General features: G+C 39.8%; 2 protein-coding genes across 2 annotated transcripts; both read left to right on the forward strand.

Annotated features, from left to right (window-relative positions):
- Window positions 1-2,311: 2,311 nt before the first annotated feature.
- On the forward strand, window positions 2,312-4,819 carry LOC105395892 (acyl-CoA Delta(11) desaturase). The gene is made up of 3 exons (XM_038113744.2): window positions 2,312-2,645; window positions 3,551-3,887; window positions 4,304-4,819. Exons 1-3 carry the CDS (start codon window positions 2,435-2,437, stop codon window positions 4,803-4,805), a joined length of 1,050 nt encoding a protein of 349 aa, XP_037969672.2. The 5' UTR covers window positions 2,312-2,434; the 3' UTR covers window positions 4,806-4,819.
- A 1,013-nt stretch (window positions 4,820-5,832) lies between these two features.
- On the forward strand, window positions 5,833-8,097 carry LOC105395893 (acyl-CoA Delta(11) desaturase). Its single transcript, XM_011567871.3, has 3 exons — window positions 5,833-6,079; window positions 6,252-6,588; window positions 7,418-8,097. The coding sequence occupies exons 1-3, from the start codon at window positions 5,845-5,847 to the stop codon at window positions 7,926-7,928; spliced, it is 1,083 nt and encodes a 360-aa protein (XP_011566173.3). The 5' UTR covers window positions 5,833-5,844; the 3' UTR covers window positions 7,929-8,097.
- Window positions 8,098-20,397: the final 12,300 nt, after the last annotated feature.

Raw genomic sequence — 20,397 nt, forward strand, 5'->3', positions numbered from 1 at the left:
CACAAACTGAACTTTTGGCCTCGGAGTTTTCCAGGCATGTTTTAATGCTATTTTTATGTCTTTTTTAATTTATTAGGCATACTTAACTATTTTTATTTACAATATGTTTAAAAACAAAATAGAAGTAGTCCCAATCCGAATTAAATTAAAATCTAATGGGATGGGCTGAAAAATTTCAGGAAAATACAATGATATTTCTAATCAAAAATGTATTGTGTAGTTCAGAGATTTCAAATATTGGGTTTTCTTTTCCGGATATTCGCACCTCATACTTGCCGCTGTATGGGCCATGCCCAGTATACTGTAGGTTATGCCCAATTTACATAAAAAATCGCACCCTAAAGCCTTATTTATTATGAGTTGGGTAGCGACTTTTAATAATTACCTCCCTGGTTTAAAAAGAATCCCGGCCACTCATTATACATTTTACTACACGCTTATTTTCAAGGGTCCACTTCAAAGGTCCACTCAAGAACGTCCGCATGAGATAGAGGGGAGGACCGGTGTGGGCAGTAATGTAGAGCACGTTTCGGACTAGGTGGATGACCGGTAGCATAACATTTACAACACTCTGCTAAGCAAATAATACCTTTAATGACTAAACCATAGAAGCGGTAAGGTAGTGTTGTGTATGTATGCAAAATGATAATAATGTCATCTTTGTCAGTGTTTGGTTTTCCTTTCTACCGGGTTGTAGTTGGAAGTAGAGACGGCCGTGCGATGAGCAATTGTACATGCAGCATGTCTAAAAAATAAATATAAACTACATTACACAACTGAAAGCAGCACGCTCATAATATTTGTATTCCTTTAAGGGAAGGAAGACGAGCACTCCACACTCAATGCAACAAATACATTGCTGATACATTTCGACCTATTCAAACGATGAAAATGAGAACATTCTGGAACATTCCTTAAATTTTTTCTTCAATCCAACTGTAATAGGCCGGAATGCAACTGCGGCTGAGGTCTAAGGGATATCAGTCAGCGTTACTAACCGCGGTGCCATAATATTGTTACTAATCAATAACGAGAATACTGATAAAATTAAATCAATCAATACTGGTAAAATTCCAAGGTCCGTTTGAGGAGTGACGTAGCTGGCGGTGGCCTGATGAGGAAAGCCTCAAACACAGTTTTGTGACGATAAATGCTAACATGATTAATTACTATAAATTATAACTTTTATCTGACTATTGAAAAATCAGCCCTAAGTCTAGTGGACAATTTACTGGGTGAATACAGAATACAAATAATGAATGAATGCATTTATTTATTTCTAAAAAGGAATAATTAGGTATTCATTAACATCTCTAGCCCCACACTAGTGTCATGTCACCACACCACACCCTTTGTCGTGGGTACTAGAAATCCGAGTGTGCGTAATAGTTACAACGATTTTTTTAACTTACTCTTTTAACTAATCAAAACCTAAGATAACGATAAAATTAAAATGATATATTTTTAGTTTCAGATGGGTATCTCTTTAATTTATATTTATAATGATTCATACTATGATTTGGTAACAACATCTTAAAAATCCGTAGTGAACTGCAGTGCCACTACTACTGAATGTACCCATTTACTACATTTGAAATGGCATTGGATTTGCAATAAAATAAGTTTATAGTTTGTGTAAATTGTTCGATCCATTTCAACGTAAGTTGTTTTACTAGTAAGAAAATATAATTATACCTGATTTCAGATACTAAAAATGAAAGTAAATCGAAAGGTTGTGTTAGGTCCCAGCTATTTCTCTTTAGTAAGAAGTACTAAGTGGTTTTGTGTACAACAGATTAACAGGTAATGTACATCTACTAAGTACCTACATAGCTATAACATAGGTGAGTAGAAAAGCTATACAAAGTTTACAACGGATCAAATGGCAGGTTATAAATTCACACATAACAAAGGGTAACTCCTTATTTCTTTAGTTTGCTTGTGATTCAGGAATCATTGGCGAATATTCATAAATTGGTCACTGACTTAACCATTATTACATATTTACCTAATAATCTAGAAATAATCATACTTCCCGATGCTTTGATAAGGTCCCTTAAATGCCAAATGATGAGTACTTATATAATGGCTGAAATTCTTCAAGATAATCTACATTTAGATAGCAAATTAGTGTCTTTACGGAGACTGACAAATTTATTATACCGAGGTTCCGTAACTTTTAAATTCTACATGACTACATACTAAAGTTTATTTAATGCACCTTACCAACAGAACCCCATACGAAACTGATGCGTTTGACGATTGCATCAACTACTGTCAAACATAAATTACATCTTTTTTAACGATAATCTAACCTAAGTTATTTATAATAGGACCTACGATCTTTTGTTTTAGTCCACAACTTGCTTTACCGGACTGCAGTCTTGGATAGAAAAAATACTTACTAAGCTAGATAGAGTAATAGGTCAGTAAAATGTGTCCAAAATCTCCGGAGCAAGCGTCAGTGGTAGAAGAAAGAGAAGAGAAAAGTGCAGAGTTTGAGAAGTTGATAGCTCCACAGGCTGGTCCTAGGAAGTTCAACATAGTTTACTTCAATCTGCTAACCTTCGGATATTGGCACCTGGCCGGGGCTTATGGACTGTACTTGTGCTTTACTTCGGCTAAGTTCGCCACTGTACTCTTTGGTAAGTTGGATTTTATTATTTGGTAAACAATAGATAAGTAAGTTATAATGTAGAGGAGCATTAGGGACAGAAGTCATGGTAGTTAGATAAATGTTTCTTGAAAGAAAGATTTAATGACCTGGGTCTTAAAAATTGTTACGTACTTACGTATGAACCTAAGTCTAAGCTGATACTATGTGCAATATGCATGATGTAGTAGCACAGAATAATAACTAGTAACTATAGTAGGTAATAGGTCACTCATTCTAGCACTTGACAAGACACTTACGAAATGAAGTCAAAAATAATCTTCTTTATAGATAATAATTAGTAAGTTACGTAACGTAAAAATAACTAATAACCTTAATCGAATTCTAATAATATAAAAGCTAATGTAAATTTGTATAATTATAATTAGTAAGAATCGTAAAGAATGCAAGTAGATGTGAAGGTAGAGTGACAATCATACTTAGATAAAAATATCATAATGATTAAAAGAAGTAAAAAACAACCGAGGTAACGTATAAAGGGACGGATAAAGATAGAGCAATTTAAATCTGAGTTATAATAAAGTGTACTTAGTTACTATACGGACACGGTAATTGGGGAAAAAATGCTGTTTGATCATTGTAGGGTGTATCGTGAAAATTTGGAAATGAATTAAGCACCTTATGGGCCTTCCCACAAAAACTCAGCAGGTGTTTAGCGCTGTAAAATGCCTACAAAATCTTTCATATCTCGATTTAAACACTTGTTAAAAGTGTTCAAAGTTTTTTTTGGGGTAGAGTACAGTATATTTTTAGAAAAGGATAACCCCAGTCAATATTTATACTACGTTGAGCATTATTAATATTAGATAACCCAACCCTAACTACCACAAAAGAATAAAAAAACCAACATAAACCAGTAAACCTTCAACCTTCCAGCAATCCTGACCTACACAGCAGCAGAGATCGGCATCACTGCTGGGGCCCACCGTCTCTGGTCGCACAAGGCTTACAAAGCCAAGCTTCCTCTTCAGATCATCCTGATGACATTCAACACATTGGCCTTCCAAAACTCCGCCATAGAGTGGGTGAGAGACCACAGACTGCACCACAAGTACAGCGACACAGATGCTGATCCCCACAACGCTACTCGAGGTTTCTTCTACTCTCATGTCGGCTGGTTGCTTGTGAGGAAGCATTCGGAGGTTAAAAAGCGGGGGAAGACGATTGATATGAGTGATATGTATAGCAATCCCGTGCTGGCGTTTCAGAAAAGGTAGGTTGGAAGATGATGTTGTTTAGTTTGTTTCTGTTTTGAATGTTTGTTCATTATCATCAGCTCATAATCGTCCACTGCTGGACATACGTAGGGCTTACGTAGGATTACCACAACACTCTATCCTTGGCTTTCCTCATCTAACCACTACCGACTACCTATCTAAAGCGGTTGGTCCAGCAGGCTGTAGGGCTTCAATTGTTTTTTGTCTTGTCTCTCTCTCTCTCTCTCAGCCTTCTGTAGTCCACTGTTGGACATAGGCCTCTCCTAACGATCGCCACCCCAAACGGTCACCCGCCATCTGCATCCAACGGCTTCCCGCTACCTTCCGCAGATCATCAGACCAACGGGTTGGGGGGCGACCTTTTTGTCTTGTAAATTCATGATATTTAGTAACAAACCAATTTACATTTCAGATACATAGTACCATGGGTAATACTAGTGACTTTCCTCCTGCCCACTATCATACCAGTTTACTTATGGAACGAATCACTATGGACCTCCTGGCACGTCACAATGCTGCGGTATGTGGCCAACCTCAACGCCACATTCCTCGTCAACAGCGCCGCTCATTTATGGGGCTACAAACCTTATGATAAGAACATTATGCCCGCTCAGAATATATCAGTCTCTTTGGCGACGTTTGGCGAAGGGTTCCACAACTACCACCACGTCTTCCCGTGGGACTACAAAGCAGCTGAATTAGGGAATAATAGATATAACTTGACTACAAAGTTCATAGATTTCTTTGCGTGGATCGGGTGGGCGTATGATTTGAAGTCGGTGTCGGAGGAGCTGGTTGTGAATAGGATGAGAAGGACGGGGGATGGAAGCAACTTGTGGGGGTGGGGTGATAAGGACATGACTGAAGACGATAGGAATGGATCCTTGGTGACATCGAAATCGGTAGTACAATAAATTATGTGGCTAAATCTGTGTTTAATTTTATCAATTGTACTTACCTTGTATTATAAATATAATGTCCTAAATTAATTTATTTATTCAAGATCCATGACTCTGACAACCAGAGTAGAAGCAGAATCGAGTACTTATTTTTAATAAGGACTTACCTTTACTAGGCTAGGTTAGGTACTTTCATATCAGTGATAAAATTTCATACGCCATTTACGAAATGGTCCTATGTTTATGTTATGCATGTAGGTAAACAAAACATTATTTATATCAATTTTATTTTACCTGAATGGGTACCGAGGTTGCGAATTTTATACCAAACAATGCTTTTTGCGCAGAGTGCCCTATGACCTTGTTAGATCATCTTAGAATAATTTGTCTTAAAAAGTATATAAATAATACTAAAAAACATATTTTTTTGCATAAGTAATGAAGCGTTACTCCTGACATCAACCTTAATAGATGTGAATTACAGTCGTTCAATGAAACATAGTGAATGAGTACTTAGTTCAGTGTTAAAACTTGAAGTGGTGCTGGTGAAAAGTTTACTATATCTACCAATTTATAGCAAAGTGAACAAGATACAGCAAAACTCTGACAACCTTATTTGCGGTAAGTAACTAACTACAAACCCTTAATTTTAAGTAAGTATTATAACTGCATACCTACCTGTAACCCTTATTTAAATAAATAAATAAAATTACCTATTATTCTAGCTTTTCACTTAAATCATTTCATTCCTAGACGATACCGTATACCGACCGATAGTTAATACCACTGGTATCGTTTACGGACACTAATTCGTCCAATACTATCAAACTGGTGGAGAGGTAGCTTGATACCTAATGCTGAAAGAAAATCTCCTAGCTTCAGTTCAGTTGTTCCACTGAACCGCGTCAATTAACCGGTCCACCAATCAGTAGAAAATGACCAATTATAGAAAACTATCAGCTACTATATATTCATGGCTCTTTTCCTAAGACTTCATAAGTTACTACCTCTACTTCTTAAGTAAAATAATCCAAACAAAAATTTCAGAGCCACTATGCCACCAAACAGCGCTACAGATCTTCACCCCAATGGCGCACCAGAGAAGACTGCTCCAGATGAGATAGTCGACAAAAACGACGTGTTTGAGAAACTGGTGGCCCCTCAGGCTGGGCCGAGGAAGTTTGAAGTGGTCTACTTCAATCTACTGACGTTCGGGTTCGCACATCTGTCCTGGGCTTATGGAGTTTACCTGATCTTTACTGCGGCCAAATGGCAGACAACAGTGTTTGGTAAGTACAGTTTGTTTTCTTCTTTATTGGTGTTTTAAGTTAATACCTTCAAGAGGAAGATTTTTTTCGTCTAGTCTTCCTTGATAATCTTGTTGACCATCAAGATGATAAAAATATAACAGTGTTAATGCTGTTATCGACAAACTATTCCTCATTGTCTTTTCAATTTCAGCACTAGCATACGGCATAGCCGGTGGGTTGGGCATCACCGCCGGCGCCCACCGTCTCTGGGCGCACAGGACGTACAAAGCGAAGATGCCGCTACAAATTATCCTCATGATATTGAACACAATCGCCTTCCAAAACACCGCCATGGATTGGGTCAGGGACCATCGTCTCCATCACAAATACAGCGACACAGATGCGGACCCTCACAACGCAACTAGGGGATTCTTCTACTCTCATGTCGGATGGCTGCTGGTGAAGAAACACCCAGAAGTCAGGAGACGCGGCAAGCTCATTGACATGTCAGATATAAGGAACAACCCTGTGCTCGACTTTCAGAAGAGGTGAGCCTGCAGTCATTGCTTCAGCTAATAACACTCTTGTAAGTACATAGGTGGTCTGAAAAGTTTCCGACCTCAACGAGAAGATGGCAGAACACATCAATTAAAGTCAGGGAATGTAACTGTGCATCTTTTCACAGCAACACTTCAAAGTTTCAGCCATTTTTGACGCGTGGTTTTTATTTTACAGTCGTTTGAGTGAGTCGATGTGAGCCTTTCTGTGAAAATTTAAAAAATCGAGTATCGAGCTGTCTTAAAATATTGGTTTTTGAAACGGAATACCCCTACGCAAATCAAAGATGAGTTAGATTTTGTGTACGGGGACTCTTCACCGTCATTTACCACTGTAAAATTTTGGGCAGCCGAATTTAAACGTGGCCGTAAGAGCTTCGGAGATGATGAACGTTCGGGACGTCCAAAAACTGTAACTACTGTCGATAACATCGCTAAAGTTCTCCAAATGGTGTTAGACGACCGCCGAATTAAAGTGAGAGACATAGCAGAGGCAATGAAAATGTCCAGAGAACGTGTTTGTCACATATTAAATCAAGATTTAGGCATGAGAAGGCTGTCCGCGCGTTGGCTGCCGCGTTTGCTAACGTCAGACCAACGACGTGTTCGAATGAACATTTCCAATGCTCTGTTTGCGCAGTTTAGGCGCAATAAATCCGTGTTTTGGCGCCGCCTAATTACTGTTTGACAGGCTATTTAGAAGAATAAACATAAATTTTAAGAAAAAAAATCTTGTATCTACGTTAGGTCGGAAACTTTTTAGACCACCCACGTATATACTCTTCTAACCTTCTCACCTAATCTCTTGTCTTGTTTTCAGATACGCTATTCCTCTGGTACTGACACTGACATTCATCCTGCCAGCATTCATCCCGTGGTACTTCTGGGGAGAGACCCTCAACTCGTCGTGGCATGTTGCCACCATGTTCAGATACGTGACCGGTCTCAACCTCACGTTCCTGGTCAACAGCGCCGCCCATTTCTTCGGCTACAAGCCGTATGACAAAAGCATAATGCCGGCACAAAACAAGTTCGTTGCTTTTGCAGCGTTGGGAGAAGGCTGGCACAACTACCACCACATCTTCCCGTGGGACTACCGGACGGCTGAACTTGGGAATAACTCGCTTAATTTGACGACACATTTCATAGATTTCTTCGCGAAGATCGGGTGGGCTTACGACCTGAAGGCGGCGCCTGAAGATATGATCAAGACGCGAGCGGCGAGGACGGGCGACGGCTCCCACTGCTGGGGCTGGGGCGACAAGGACCAGGACAAGGAAGAAAGAGAACAAGCGATCATCAAGCATCCGAGCGCAGAGAAGGATTTGTGAGGAGCCCAATGAAATACGACATGAGAATGATTTTATTTGTTTCGGATGTTACGAATTTAGTGCAACAATTGATAAGTATTTTTTGAATCCTGAGGGTGATGTTAAATAACAGCTATCTGTTGCCTAATCAATAAGTATCACATGAAAATAAAAATATATATAAAGTGTACCTCTATAAATTATTTTTGTTAAAGGACGTAGAGTATTAGAACAATAAATATTTATTTAAAACATTTCTATTCCCTATTACATATGCGGCATAAGTTTGGAGCGCTTCTGTACTAACCACAACTTGATCTCGTACCATTATAACACTGCTATGACGTATAAAACGTTTGCAGATCGTAAAACCTGCACACGGAAAGACACTGGCCTTCAGAAGGGCTACTAGACCTCTTGTTTGATATGCAGTCGGTAGGTACTGAAGAAGCGATTCCAAACTACTTATTTCTTAAAACGAGATTGTATTTAGTACAATCACACTTCACACTCGTCTCTCCACTCACAGCCAGCACACCACTCCATATCATCCCATATCCAACGACCTTGGTTCCTCACGTGCATAAATGTGAACGTCGTCGGTCACTTCGGGCAAAACAACCCGGCGTCTACCACGCACTTTTATAAAAATATCTGCTGTTTGTGCATTTGTGTCTATAAATAAGTGAGTAGGTAAAACCTGTAAGCTTTTGAGTGCCTAAGACTGTAAGTAACTTTTAATTTGTAAATAAAACGTCAGGCCGCTGGACCGACGACGACGACCTTAGACAGGTAGCCGGTAGTGGCTGGATGATGAAAGCCGAGGGCAAAGTTTTGTGGAGCTCCACTGCTAAGTCTCCAACACTGCTCCCGTCCAGCCGGGGTGCTGGGTCCTCGTGATTGGCGCGGTGACTGCTGGAAGGCAGCCCGTCACTTATTTTTCTTCGTCAGTTGTGAACCAATCCAAAAGTACTTCGATCAAGTCAAACCTTTGTGAGTGGTTAGTCTCTGTCAAGAGCTCGATATCGAATGAATCCACTATCTTTCTAAAGGATCTGCAGTTGCTGTTGCTGTATTGCATCGTGAGACGCTTTGACTCAGTGGGAATCTTCTCTCCTGGTGAATTCCATGTCAAATCCGAGTCTCTCTTTATAGTCGTCACGCCGCGCCGACCACTTGGCAAAAGTTGTAATTTTAATATAAATATATAGGTTTTCGGCGTTGCAACCTCATGAACCAATGTACATATAGTGTAGGTAGTAAGCGGAAAAGTGTAATTCAGCTAATTATATAGAACATATTTTGGAACTTCCTGAAGAAAATCTACTCCCTATAAAATTTATCTGCGATTATATTTCTCCCTTCTGTTCGGAGTCGGTCTGCTGCGGGGTGGCAGGTTCACACTAGATTGAGCAGGTTTCCTCACGATATTTTCGTTTGACGTAAGAGCACGTAATATTAATTGTATTTAAATTCCTTATTTGAAAATAACTGGAAGGTCAAGCGTGTTTTTAAATATGAGTCAGGGGGCCGACGAGTAAACTTGTGTGATACAGTGTGATTTCGGCCACTATGATTATTTTTCAATTGGTGGCCCTTATATTTTAAAGTTCATTAACTTTTGCATGAATAAATAAATTTAAATAAATGTATAATGAGATAGATCGTTGACATGTGTATCTTGCCCGTCCTAATAACCTACAGCGCTGAGACATGGTGTGGTCACTCACCGAACATCATATTTAATGACCAGCAGAGTTTTAGTGTTAGTCACAAACACAAGAGCTAGACTAGGATTTGTCACCGTGCTAGTGAGAGGATGATGGCTAAGTCACATCAAGATTGGTCAGTTGTTAGTTGCTGCACCGGACGTACCTAAGTACGTAGTACTAATTTTGTGCAGAGCCTCTTTTATACGTGAAAATTTATTGAGTTTTTAACGTAATGGTACGCTCCCAAAGTCGTGTAGCCAATGTTGGTGTTGAGACTACGTCTGGAGCATGCACCTTGCACCCAGGCCGCCGGCCGGTGGGCCAAGGAAGGCAGGAAGGCCTTAAATGAAGGAAAGGGACTTAGGCACTAGTGTCACTGTGTCTAAAACCTACACTCTAAGACCTTAAAATGATCTCTTGACTCTACGATCTAAACTCTAGGACCTAGACTCTAGAACTCAGAGTCTAGGTCTTACAAATCTGTACATGTCTGACTGTACTGCATTGGATTGGTGGGAGAAGGATTAATGAAAAGATTTCTAGTAATAATTATTTTGTTAAAAGTGGACATTGGCCTTAGTGGTGTCGAGATTTTTACGAGCTTACATAATTATAATGCCTACTACAGACTATTATACTTCGCATTTCGTCCTCAAGATTAGTATTATTTATTTATATACACATGTAGTAACGCATAGTTACAACCACTCTGCACTGTATTTTTGAGGGTACTTTAATATTTTGAAATTTTCATACTACCCACCTTATCCATTACTCACCTCAGCGGCGTCAACTCCCAGTCCTATCATACGCAGTTCAGTGCTCGACCACTCCACTTGTGTTCTCCCACTGAAATAAATTAAATAAAAATGTCCAAAAGGAAGCAGACTGTTAGTCTAGAAGACGATCTTGGTCGTCTTTATAAGAAGATGAAAAAATTAGAGAAGAAAATACGTTCCTGCAAAGAAAATGTAGAAGGTATGTACAAGTGATTTATATTTTTAAAGTGCAATAGTGATTCATAAGAGCTATGAAATAAAATAAAATAAATGCAATCGAGATAGTCGCTGGGGCTATTTCACCGCATTCTGTTTTCGTTTGCGCGTAACCCGCTGGGGGTTTCGCCTACCTGATTTTTTTAGTTAACGCCCGTTAACTAAAACTTTTCTGCGCCTACCTTTACTGATTAGGCAATCATTAAAAAGACACATACGGAGCAGTGTTTACTGCATGGAAAAGCCGTCACGACATATGTCTGATACCTATTTGTGTTGTGGCTCTTTATAGAACCGCCAGAGCCGGATCCAGGCGAGGGCACGTCCGACGCAGCGCCAGGCGGCGCGGACCTCGACATGCCGGAGCTGTGGCTGGCCACGCCGGAGCACGACGCGCCGGACGCCTACCCCGCCCCCACCCCCGCGCCCGGCCCCGCCGCGGCCATGGTCCACGACATGCTGCAGCAGGACCCGCCTGGTGAGATCTATGCCACTAATCAACAACAGCTGTTGGACGCAGGCGCCCCTGTAGAACAGTCTTTAGAAGAACTGATTAGCAGTCTACCCGCTCCGCCCCTCGCGGGTGAAGATAATATGCCCGGCACCGTCGACCCTGTCGACCTAGACGACGAAGTACTCAAAATTCTTGGTGAAGACCCTTCATCAACTACTAAGTACGGCCCTGAAATAAGAAAAGAATTAGCTTCTAGATTGCAACATATAGCTACCGAAGGATTAAGTAAGGAATCTCGTACAGAGTTAATTAGAAAATACCCTTTGCCTTCAAACTGCCTCAGTGTGGGTGCACCTTCGTTGAACCCGGAGTTAAAACTTAATTTGCAAGAAAATTCCATTAAACGAGATAAGGGAATTGAATCCAAACAGTCTCAAATGGCTAGCGCCATATCTTGTCTAACTGAGGTTATTTCATTGCATCTTAACTCAAAAGAACGAAATAATACAATTCTACAGAAACTTATGGATGCCGCACGCATTCTCTGCGACATGCAACATGGAGACTCTGTAACCAGACGAAACTCTATTGTGTTTGGAGTAAGAAATGACATGCAGGAGCCCTTAAGACGGACTAAGATCGATACTTTCTTATTCGGGGAGAATCTCCCAGAAACATTAAGATCGGCGAAAGCCGTGAATAAATCCAGCGCGGAGCTGAAAGTTCCAGAAAGCAGCAAGAATTCGGCTAGCAAAACAAAATTTGTAGCAAATCATAATTTAAACCGCAAGGCTGCTCCCGCGCGCAGGCCAGCAGGAGCGGCGACGGCGCCCCCGCCGCGCTACCGGAGAGAGCCTGCCCCCCGCGCGCAGCGACCCCCCCCGGCCCCGCCCGCGCCTGCATACAGGACGTCGTGGAGTCAGCCGCCACCGCCGCCGCCGCCGCGCCGGCGATACTAGATCCAGTTAAGTACGCCGGTCGCCTTACCTACTTTATTGAACAATGGTCACGGATAACACATGATCATAAAATATTGTCATGGATAGAAGGCTATGTTATAGAATTTTCCACGCCGGCCATTCAAAGCTCACCACCGACTACGCCGGTTTACACAATGTCAGAAATTGCAGAATTTAAAGAAGAAATTAATAATCTTCTAAAGATTGGTGCAATTTCGGAGTGTCAGCCATGTAGTGAGCAATTTCTGTCATCGATTTTTTTGATACCTAAATCAAACGGCAAAAAACGATTCATTTTAAATCTTAAAAACTTAAACAAATTTATATTAACAAGTCATTTTAAACTAGAAGATTTACGTACAGCAGTAAAATTAGTCACTTATAATTGTCATATGGCTACAATCGATCTTCAGGACGCATATTTTTTATTAAAAATTCATGAAAGTTCTCGTAAATTTTTACGCTTTACATTCGAAGAAAAACTTTACGAATTTAATGTCTTACCGTTTGGGTTAAATACTGCGCCATACGTGTTCACTAAAATCATGAAACCCGTCACTAAGTTGCTGCGCTCTGCCGGATTCTTATCAACCCTTTATTTGGACGACTGGTGTCTATTCGGCCAAAACAATGAACAATGCCTGTTAAATGTTAAAATAACAAAGGAATTACTGACTTCTCTCGGCTTCATTATCAATGAAAAGAAGAGTGTTTTTACACCTTCTACTTCTTGTAAGTTTTTGGGAATGATTATTGACTCCAATAAACTACACATTGCTCTGCCCGCTGAGAAGAGGCTTCGCATTAAATCAGAGTTAGAAAATTTCATTAAACTAAAACGCTGTAAAATTAGGAAATTTGCACAGCTCGTAGGTTTGCTCGTATCAGCCTGTCCGGCCGTTGAATATGGGTGGCTGTACACTAAGGAGATGGAGCGATGCAAATATCTCAATCTAAAACACAGTAATGACGATTACGATTCTTTCATGACCATTCCCGAGTCCCTCCTTCCCGATGCACTCTGGTGGTTGCGTTCTATCGACAGTGCCACTCATCGTATCAGACACGACGAGTATCACACCGAGATATACTCCGATGCCTCAACTACGGGGTGGGGCGCGGCTTGTAACGGGGAAACTGCTAGCGGGCAATGGTCAAGTAGCGAACGCCTGTACCACATAAATTATCTCGAACTCTTAGCCGCGTTCATTTCCTTGAAAGTTTTTGCTAAACATCTCCACAACTGCCAAATACTCTTGAGATTGGACAATGCAACAGCAATTTCTTACGTCAATAGAATGGGAGGAATCCAATTTCCTCACCTAACCTATATATCAAAACAAATATGGCAGTGGTGTGAATGTCGCAAACTTTTTGTGTTTGCATCTTACATTAGATCCAAAGATAATTCAATCGCCGACGCTGAGTCTCGTAAGGTCCACCCAGATATAGAGTGGGAATTAGCTGATCACGCCTTTCAATACATTATTAGTAGGTTTGGAAAACCCGAAATAGACTTATTCGCAAGTCGCATTTAATAAGAAGTGTGATAATTACATTTCATGGGAACGTGATCCAGACGCACTTACTGTAAATGCATTTACGGTACCGTGGTCAAAATTTTTTTTTTACGCGTTTCCTCCATTCTCAATTATATTAAAAACATTGAGAAAGATTGTTTCTGACAAAGCCACGGGCATAGTTATTATTCCCATGTGGCCATCACAGCCCTGGTACCCACTTTTCTTGTCTCTTGTTATTTCCGAAACAATAACATTCACGCCTAACGACAATGCTCTAATATCTCATTCCAGCAGTCCGGAGCGCCAGATACACGCGTCCCTTACCCTGGCGGCCGCAGTGTTGTCCGCGAGGCGCTCTCCAGACGCGGCACGCCACCAGGCTCGCTAGACATACTTATAGCTTCTCTTTCGGATAACTCCATGAAACAGTATGACGTCTGTTTAAAGAAATGGTGGTCATTTTGTCAAAACCAAAACATCGATGTTTATTCAGCGTCCACACCAACAGTAATTTCATTTCTCACTATGTTATACAATAATGGCTCACAATACGGCACGCTAAATACGTGCAGATCAGCCCTTTCATTAATTTTAGACCACGATATAACATCGGATAGTAGATTACAGAGATTTCTAAAAGGTGTTTTCCGTTTACGGCCACCTTTACCCAAGTATAATTCTACTTGGGATACCAACTGTGTTCTAGATCACCTAGACACTTGGTACCCTAACGAAAATATTTCGTTTGATCAGCTATCTAGAAAGACCTTAACGTTGTTAGCTCTTACTACTGCTCATAGGATGCAGACCCTATCTAAAATTAATGTTAAAAATGTCGAGTGTCAATCAAACACCATTGCTATTAAAATTCCAGATTTTATTAAAACTACAAGACCCGGCTCTAAACAACCAATTATCTACTTACCGTTCTCCAGAGACAAACCTTCTATATGCCCTGCACAGACTTTGATTGCTTATTTGGATAGAACAAAAGAATTACGTAAGTCTGACTACTTATTTATCGGCCTAAAGAAACCACATAAAGCAGTGTGTACACAGAGCCTAAGCCGGTGGATAAAGCGCACGCTGAGCGAGTGCGGGATCGACGCGCGCGTGTTCTCCGCGCACAGCACGCGGCACGCGGCCGCGTCGCGCGCGCGCTCGCTCGGCGTCAGCGTGGACGCCATACGCAGGACCGCGGGCTGGAGTGGAAACTGTCAGGATTTTGTCTATGTCACTTCCTTGTCTACTGGTAACAAACAACATGGCTGTACATATTAATTTCCGCATATTACAATAAAAGTTAATTATGCCTAATTGTGAGTGTTTCTACTAATCCTCTACAAATATCCACTGCGCCTTCATATATAAATAACAGGTTATGGGCGATATGGCGCAAAGTTACCCAAAGTTGGAAGCTTCAAGCTTCGATAATTGGCTCTTCAGAGTCAAATGCTTGTTAGACGAAAAACAAATAAAATATGTTTTAGAAAGCAAAACCACCGAAAAGAGCCGGTAAGCAAAAATGTATGCGGTCCATGTATGGAAGGAAAAGGAAAGAGGAAACCATTCCAAAGGATATTGAAACCAAGGTCGCACAATATAGGCGAATTGATACATACGGACATAGCAGGGCCAGTAAATATCGAAGGATTCAACGGAGAGCGATATTACCAAACTATAATAGATGACTACTCACACTTTTGCGAAGTGAGACTTTTAAAAATGAAAAGTGAAGCAACAGACAATATAATACACTACATAAATAGATTGGAAAATGAAAAAGGAATTAGAGTAAAAAAGATAAGATGTGACAATGGAGGAGAATTTAAAAACAGAAAAATTGAGTCACTTTGTCAGGAACGCGGCATAATTATACAGTATACTATACCATACTCACCACAAAGCAATGGAGTTGCCGAACGCATGAATCAGACGTTATACAACAAAGCCAGAACACAACTGAATGAGGCTAATCTGCCAAAACATCTATGGGGAGAAGCAATATTATGCTCAGCATATCAGCTAAATCGATGTCCGTCATCTGCCATTAATTTTGAGACACCAGAATGCATTATGAGAGGAAAAACAGACCTTTCAAGGCTCAAAACTTTCGGAAGCAAAGCATGGGCTGTGATTTTACCAAGACAAAGTAAATTCGAGGGCAGAGCGAAAGAAGGAAGAATGGTAGGATACGCACCAACTGGATACAGGCTGTGGGATCCAGAGACTAACAAAATAATCATCAGTCGAGATGTAAGATTTGATGAATCAGACATCATATATCAAGAAAAGAAACAGGACAATAATGTAAGATACTACCAAGAAGAAGAACATTGACAAGAAAATGAACAAGATGAGAATGTACAAAGAGAAGCTGAAGTGCAAGTTCATGAAGAGAGACATCAAGAACTAAGTAGAGAACAAAGAACTAGAAAGCTACCTACATATTTAAAGGATTACGAATTGGAAGAAGACGTTATAGAGCAGAAGTGTAGTGACTTTGTTCTTCAAGAAAGGCAACAAAGCCCTATTGAAGAATTATAGACCCATTGCACTTCTGAGCCATGTGTACAAGCTGTTTTCGAGAGTTATTACGAATCGTCTCGAGCAAAGACTCGACGACTTCCAGCCACCCGAACAAGCCGGGTTCCGAAAAGGCTATAGTACCATAGATCATATACACACGCTTCGGCAGGTTATACAGAAGACCGAGGAGTATAATCTACCTTTATGTCTAGCGTTTGTGGACTATGAGAAAGCTTTTGATTCTATTGAGCTCTGGGCGATGCTTCAATCCCTTCAGCGGTGCCATATAGACTATCGCTATATCGAGGTGTTGAGATGTATGTACAATGCTGCCACAATGTCAGTTCGATTACACGAACATAGCACAAAACCGATCCAGTTGCAAAGGGGCGTGAGACAGGGAGATGTTATTTCTCCGAAACTGTTCACCTGTGCACTGGAAGATGTTTTTAAGCTTGTAGAGTGGAAAAGACTGGGCATTAACGTCAATGGCGAATATATCTCTCATCTACGATTTGCTGATGACATAGTTATTATGGCGGAAACGCTGGAGGAGTTGTGCGAAATGCTCACAGACCTCAATGATGCCTCTAAACAAGTTGGGCTGAAAATGAACATGGACAAGACAAAGGTCATGTCGAACGAACATGTTTCATCATCGCCCGTAACTGTAGGAGGTGTCACCATCGAAGTTGTCGATCAGTATCCCTACCTAGGACAAGTGATCCGATTAGGTAAATCCAACTTCGATAAAGAGGTAGCTCGTAGAATCCAACTCGGATGGGCAGCGTTCGGGAAATTACGACACATGTTCACCGAAAACATACCTCAGTGTCTGAAAACAAAAGTTTTCAATCAGTGCGTGTTGCCAGTGATGACTTACGGAGCCGAGACGTGGTGCTTCACCAAAGGGCTTATCCACAAGCTCAGAGTTGCTCAGCGTGCTATGGAAAGGGCTATGTTAGGCGTGTCCCTGCGAGATAGGATTCGCAATGAAGAAATCCGCAGGAGAACTAAAGTTACCGACATAGCCAAAAGGATTAGCACGCTGAAGTGGCAATGGGCTGGCCACGTAGCCCGCAGAGCCGACGACCGCTGGAGTAGAAAGGTTCTGGAGTGGAGACCCCGTGTCGGCAAACGGCGTGTCGGTCGCCCCCCAACCCGTTGGTCTGATGATCTGCGGAAGGTAGCGGGAAGCCGCTGGATGCAGATGGCGGGTGACCGTTTGGGGTGGCGATCGTTAGGAGAGGCCTATGTCCAACAGTGGACTACAGAAGGCTGAGAGAGAGAGAGAGTTATAGAACAAGAAGCAAACATAGCATTCTGTCTACACATAGAACCTCAAACATATGATGAAGCTATAAAAGAAGGAGAAGGATGGAAAGAAGCCATTGATAATGAGTTAAAGTCACACGAACAACTAAATACTTGGACAGAAACAGAACTACCAAATAAGAAAAGAGCTATAGACACCAAATGGGTTTTTAGAACAAAGCAAGATGGAAAAAAGAAAGCACGACTAGTAGCAAAAGGTTTTCAAACAGATAACAAGTACAATGTTTACTCACCAGTGGCAAGAATGTCAACTATAAGAATGATGCTAAGCTATGCACTACAGGAAGATCATCAGCTAAGACAATTCGATGTACCAACTGCATTTCTTAATGGCGAATTAAAAGAAGAAGTATATATAAAACCACCAGATGGAGTACAAGTCGGCCAAGGAAAGGTACTGAAGCTAAACAAAGCTTTATATGGTCTGCGAGAAGCACCAAAATGCTGGAATGACAGATTCCACGAGTTCATAATTAAGCAAGGTTTTGAACAATCAAAGCATGATTTTTGCCTATACACGAAAAAAGATGAATGGTTACTGATCTGGGTGGATGACATCATAACTATGGGAAACTGTATGGATACTATAAATAAATTAAAAGAAGAATTCAATGTAAGAGACCTGGGAGAAGTTAAAGAGTATATAGGCATGGAAATACATAGAGAGAAGAATATATTAAAAATAAAACAAGAAAAGATGATTAATAAAATAATAGAAAAATTCGGAATGGAATCGTGCAAAGGTGTAAATACGCCGATAGAGGCTACAAAATCTAAGAACAATGAAGAAGAAGAGATAATCACAAATGTACCATATAGAGAACTAATCGGATGTTTAACATACATCTCTACAACATCTAGACCAGATATAACTTATGCAACTTCATATCTTAGCAGGTACTTAGATAAACCAACGAAAGAAAGATGGATTGCGGCTAAGAGAGTACTAAGATATCTAAAACAAACTGCAAGTAAATGCTTAACCTATATTAAGAATAAAGATTCGCAGAAGAGATTATTAGCTTACAGTGACGCGGATTGGGCAAGCGACAGTCAAGATAGGAAAAGCGTAAGTGGCTGCGCTATATTTTACTGCGACAATTTAATTTCATGGTTTTCGAAGAAACAATGCACTGTCTCATTATCATCTGCAGAGGCAGAATATGTGGCTGCTGCAATGGTAACGTCGGAGCTAATATATTTAAAAGGTATATCAGCTAACTTCAATATGGATATTGAAGCATACTTACTTGTTGATAATCAAAGTGCGATTAGAATGATTGAATGCAACGAAAATAGTAAGCGCACCAAACATATCGATATTAAGTTTCATTTTGTTAAAGATGCGGTATGTAGGTAATAAGAATATTGTTGTATCGTATGTGTCTACGCAACAAAATGTAGCCGATATATTTACTAAACCGCTGAATACTGTAAAACACAATTACTTTGTAATGAGACTCTTTATTATATAAAATACGAAGTAAGTTTGTAAAGTTAAGAATGTCATAGTATAAGTTGTTTTAATGTTTGAACGCATAGGAAGAAAAGAAGTGTTATAAGTTTATTTCATTGCAATATTTAATTAGAAATTTAATATTGAGAGGGGGTGTCAGGATTTTGTCTATGTCACTTCCTTGTCTACTGGTAACAAACAACATGGCTGTACATATTATTTTCCGCATATTACAATAAAAGTTAATTATGCCTAATTGTGAGTGTTTCTACTAATCCTCTACAAATATCCACTGCGCCTTCATATATAAATAACAGAAACTCCAATACTTTTGCAAGGTTCTATAATGGAACCATTCTTGCAAATTATGATTTATCACTAGCCCAGGCTATAATTAACGATTTTTAATTAAGTACTTATAAAAATTATAATAAGTAGATCATTGTAATATGTATAATAGATCATGTATCATGAATCACCTGAAATCATCGTATAATTTCGCAAAATTAAGAAGTTATGCTAAATTTAAAGTTAACTAAGTGTATTTAGCTGATTAAGTATGTAACTGTTATCATTATTATAATAATAATTTTATACATCCAGAAATAATTATGTGTACATAATATATTTATGATTGCTAAAATAATTCTGTTTTCATTGACAATTTCCCGCAAAAAATTACTCTCAAAGTCTTCATGTGTATATAAATAAATAATACTAATCTTGAGGACGAAATGCGAAGTATAATTAATGATTAAACGAACTTACCTAAGTGAAGTTCTATCATAATTATACGAAGCATTTCGTCCGAAGAGATTAGTATGAACATCCCTCCCTCCCGTTACTGTTATCTGTTAACATAACCCAGAAACGGGAAAGCTTGTCAATTAAAATAACGTGATCAACACTTAACTCTCAACTTAATGATAGGACTGGGAGTTGACGCCGCTGAGGTGAGTAATGGATAAGGTGGGTAGTATGAAAATTTCAAAATATTAAAGTACCCTCAAAAATACAGTGCAGAGTGGTTGTAACTATGCGTTACTACATGTGTATATAAATAAATAATACTAATCTCTTCGGACGAAATGCTTCGTATAATTATGATCGAACTTCACTTAGGTAAGTTCGTTTAATCATTAACTATTTTACTCGTGTAAGGGCGTAGGTATGTACATATAGGATGGCATTTTATTAGTAATCTTACCCACAGGAGGTCAATGCACGGACCTGCCGAGCAACTTTTGTGGGAAAAAGAAAAAAAAACACAGTAGGTACGTTGTAGTAGAGTAGACGTAACTAACTTTACTTCGAAACAGCTGTTTTTTTCGCATCGTCGTAGTTATTAATACCTACCTAATATTTTTTTATTTTATTTATAAAAACAGGCATATATACATTAAATTTTTGTTTGACAGCGCCATTTGGCACATTAAAATGAATTTACACATACAAGTATTGTATGTGTAAATGTGTATTGTATAGTAGGCACGTATTAAATTGGCTTTTGCATTTTTTACGATGACT

This window comes from Plutella xylostella, chromosome 23, assembly GCF_932276165.1.
Source record: "Plutella xylostella chromosome 23, ilPluXylo3.1, whole genome shotgun sequence".
Lineage (NCBI taxonomy): Eukaryota > Metazoa > Arthropoda > Insecta > Lepidoptera > Plutellidae > Plutella > Plutella xylostella.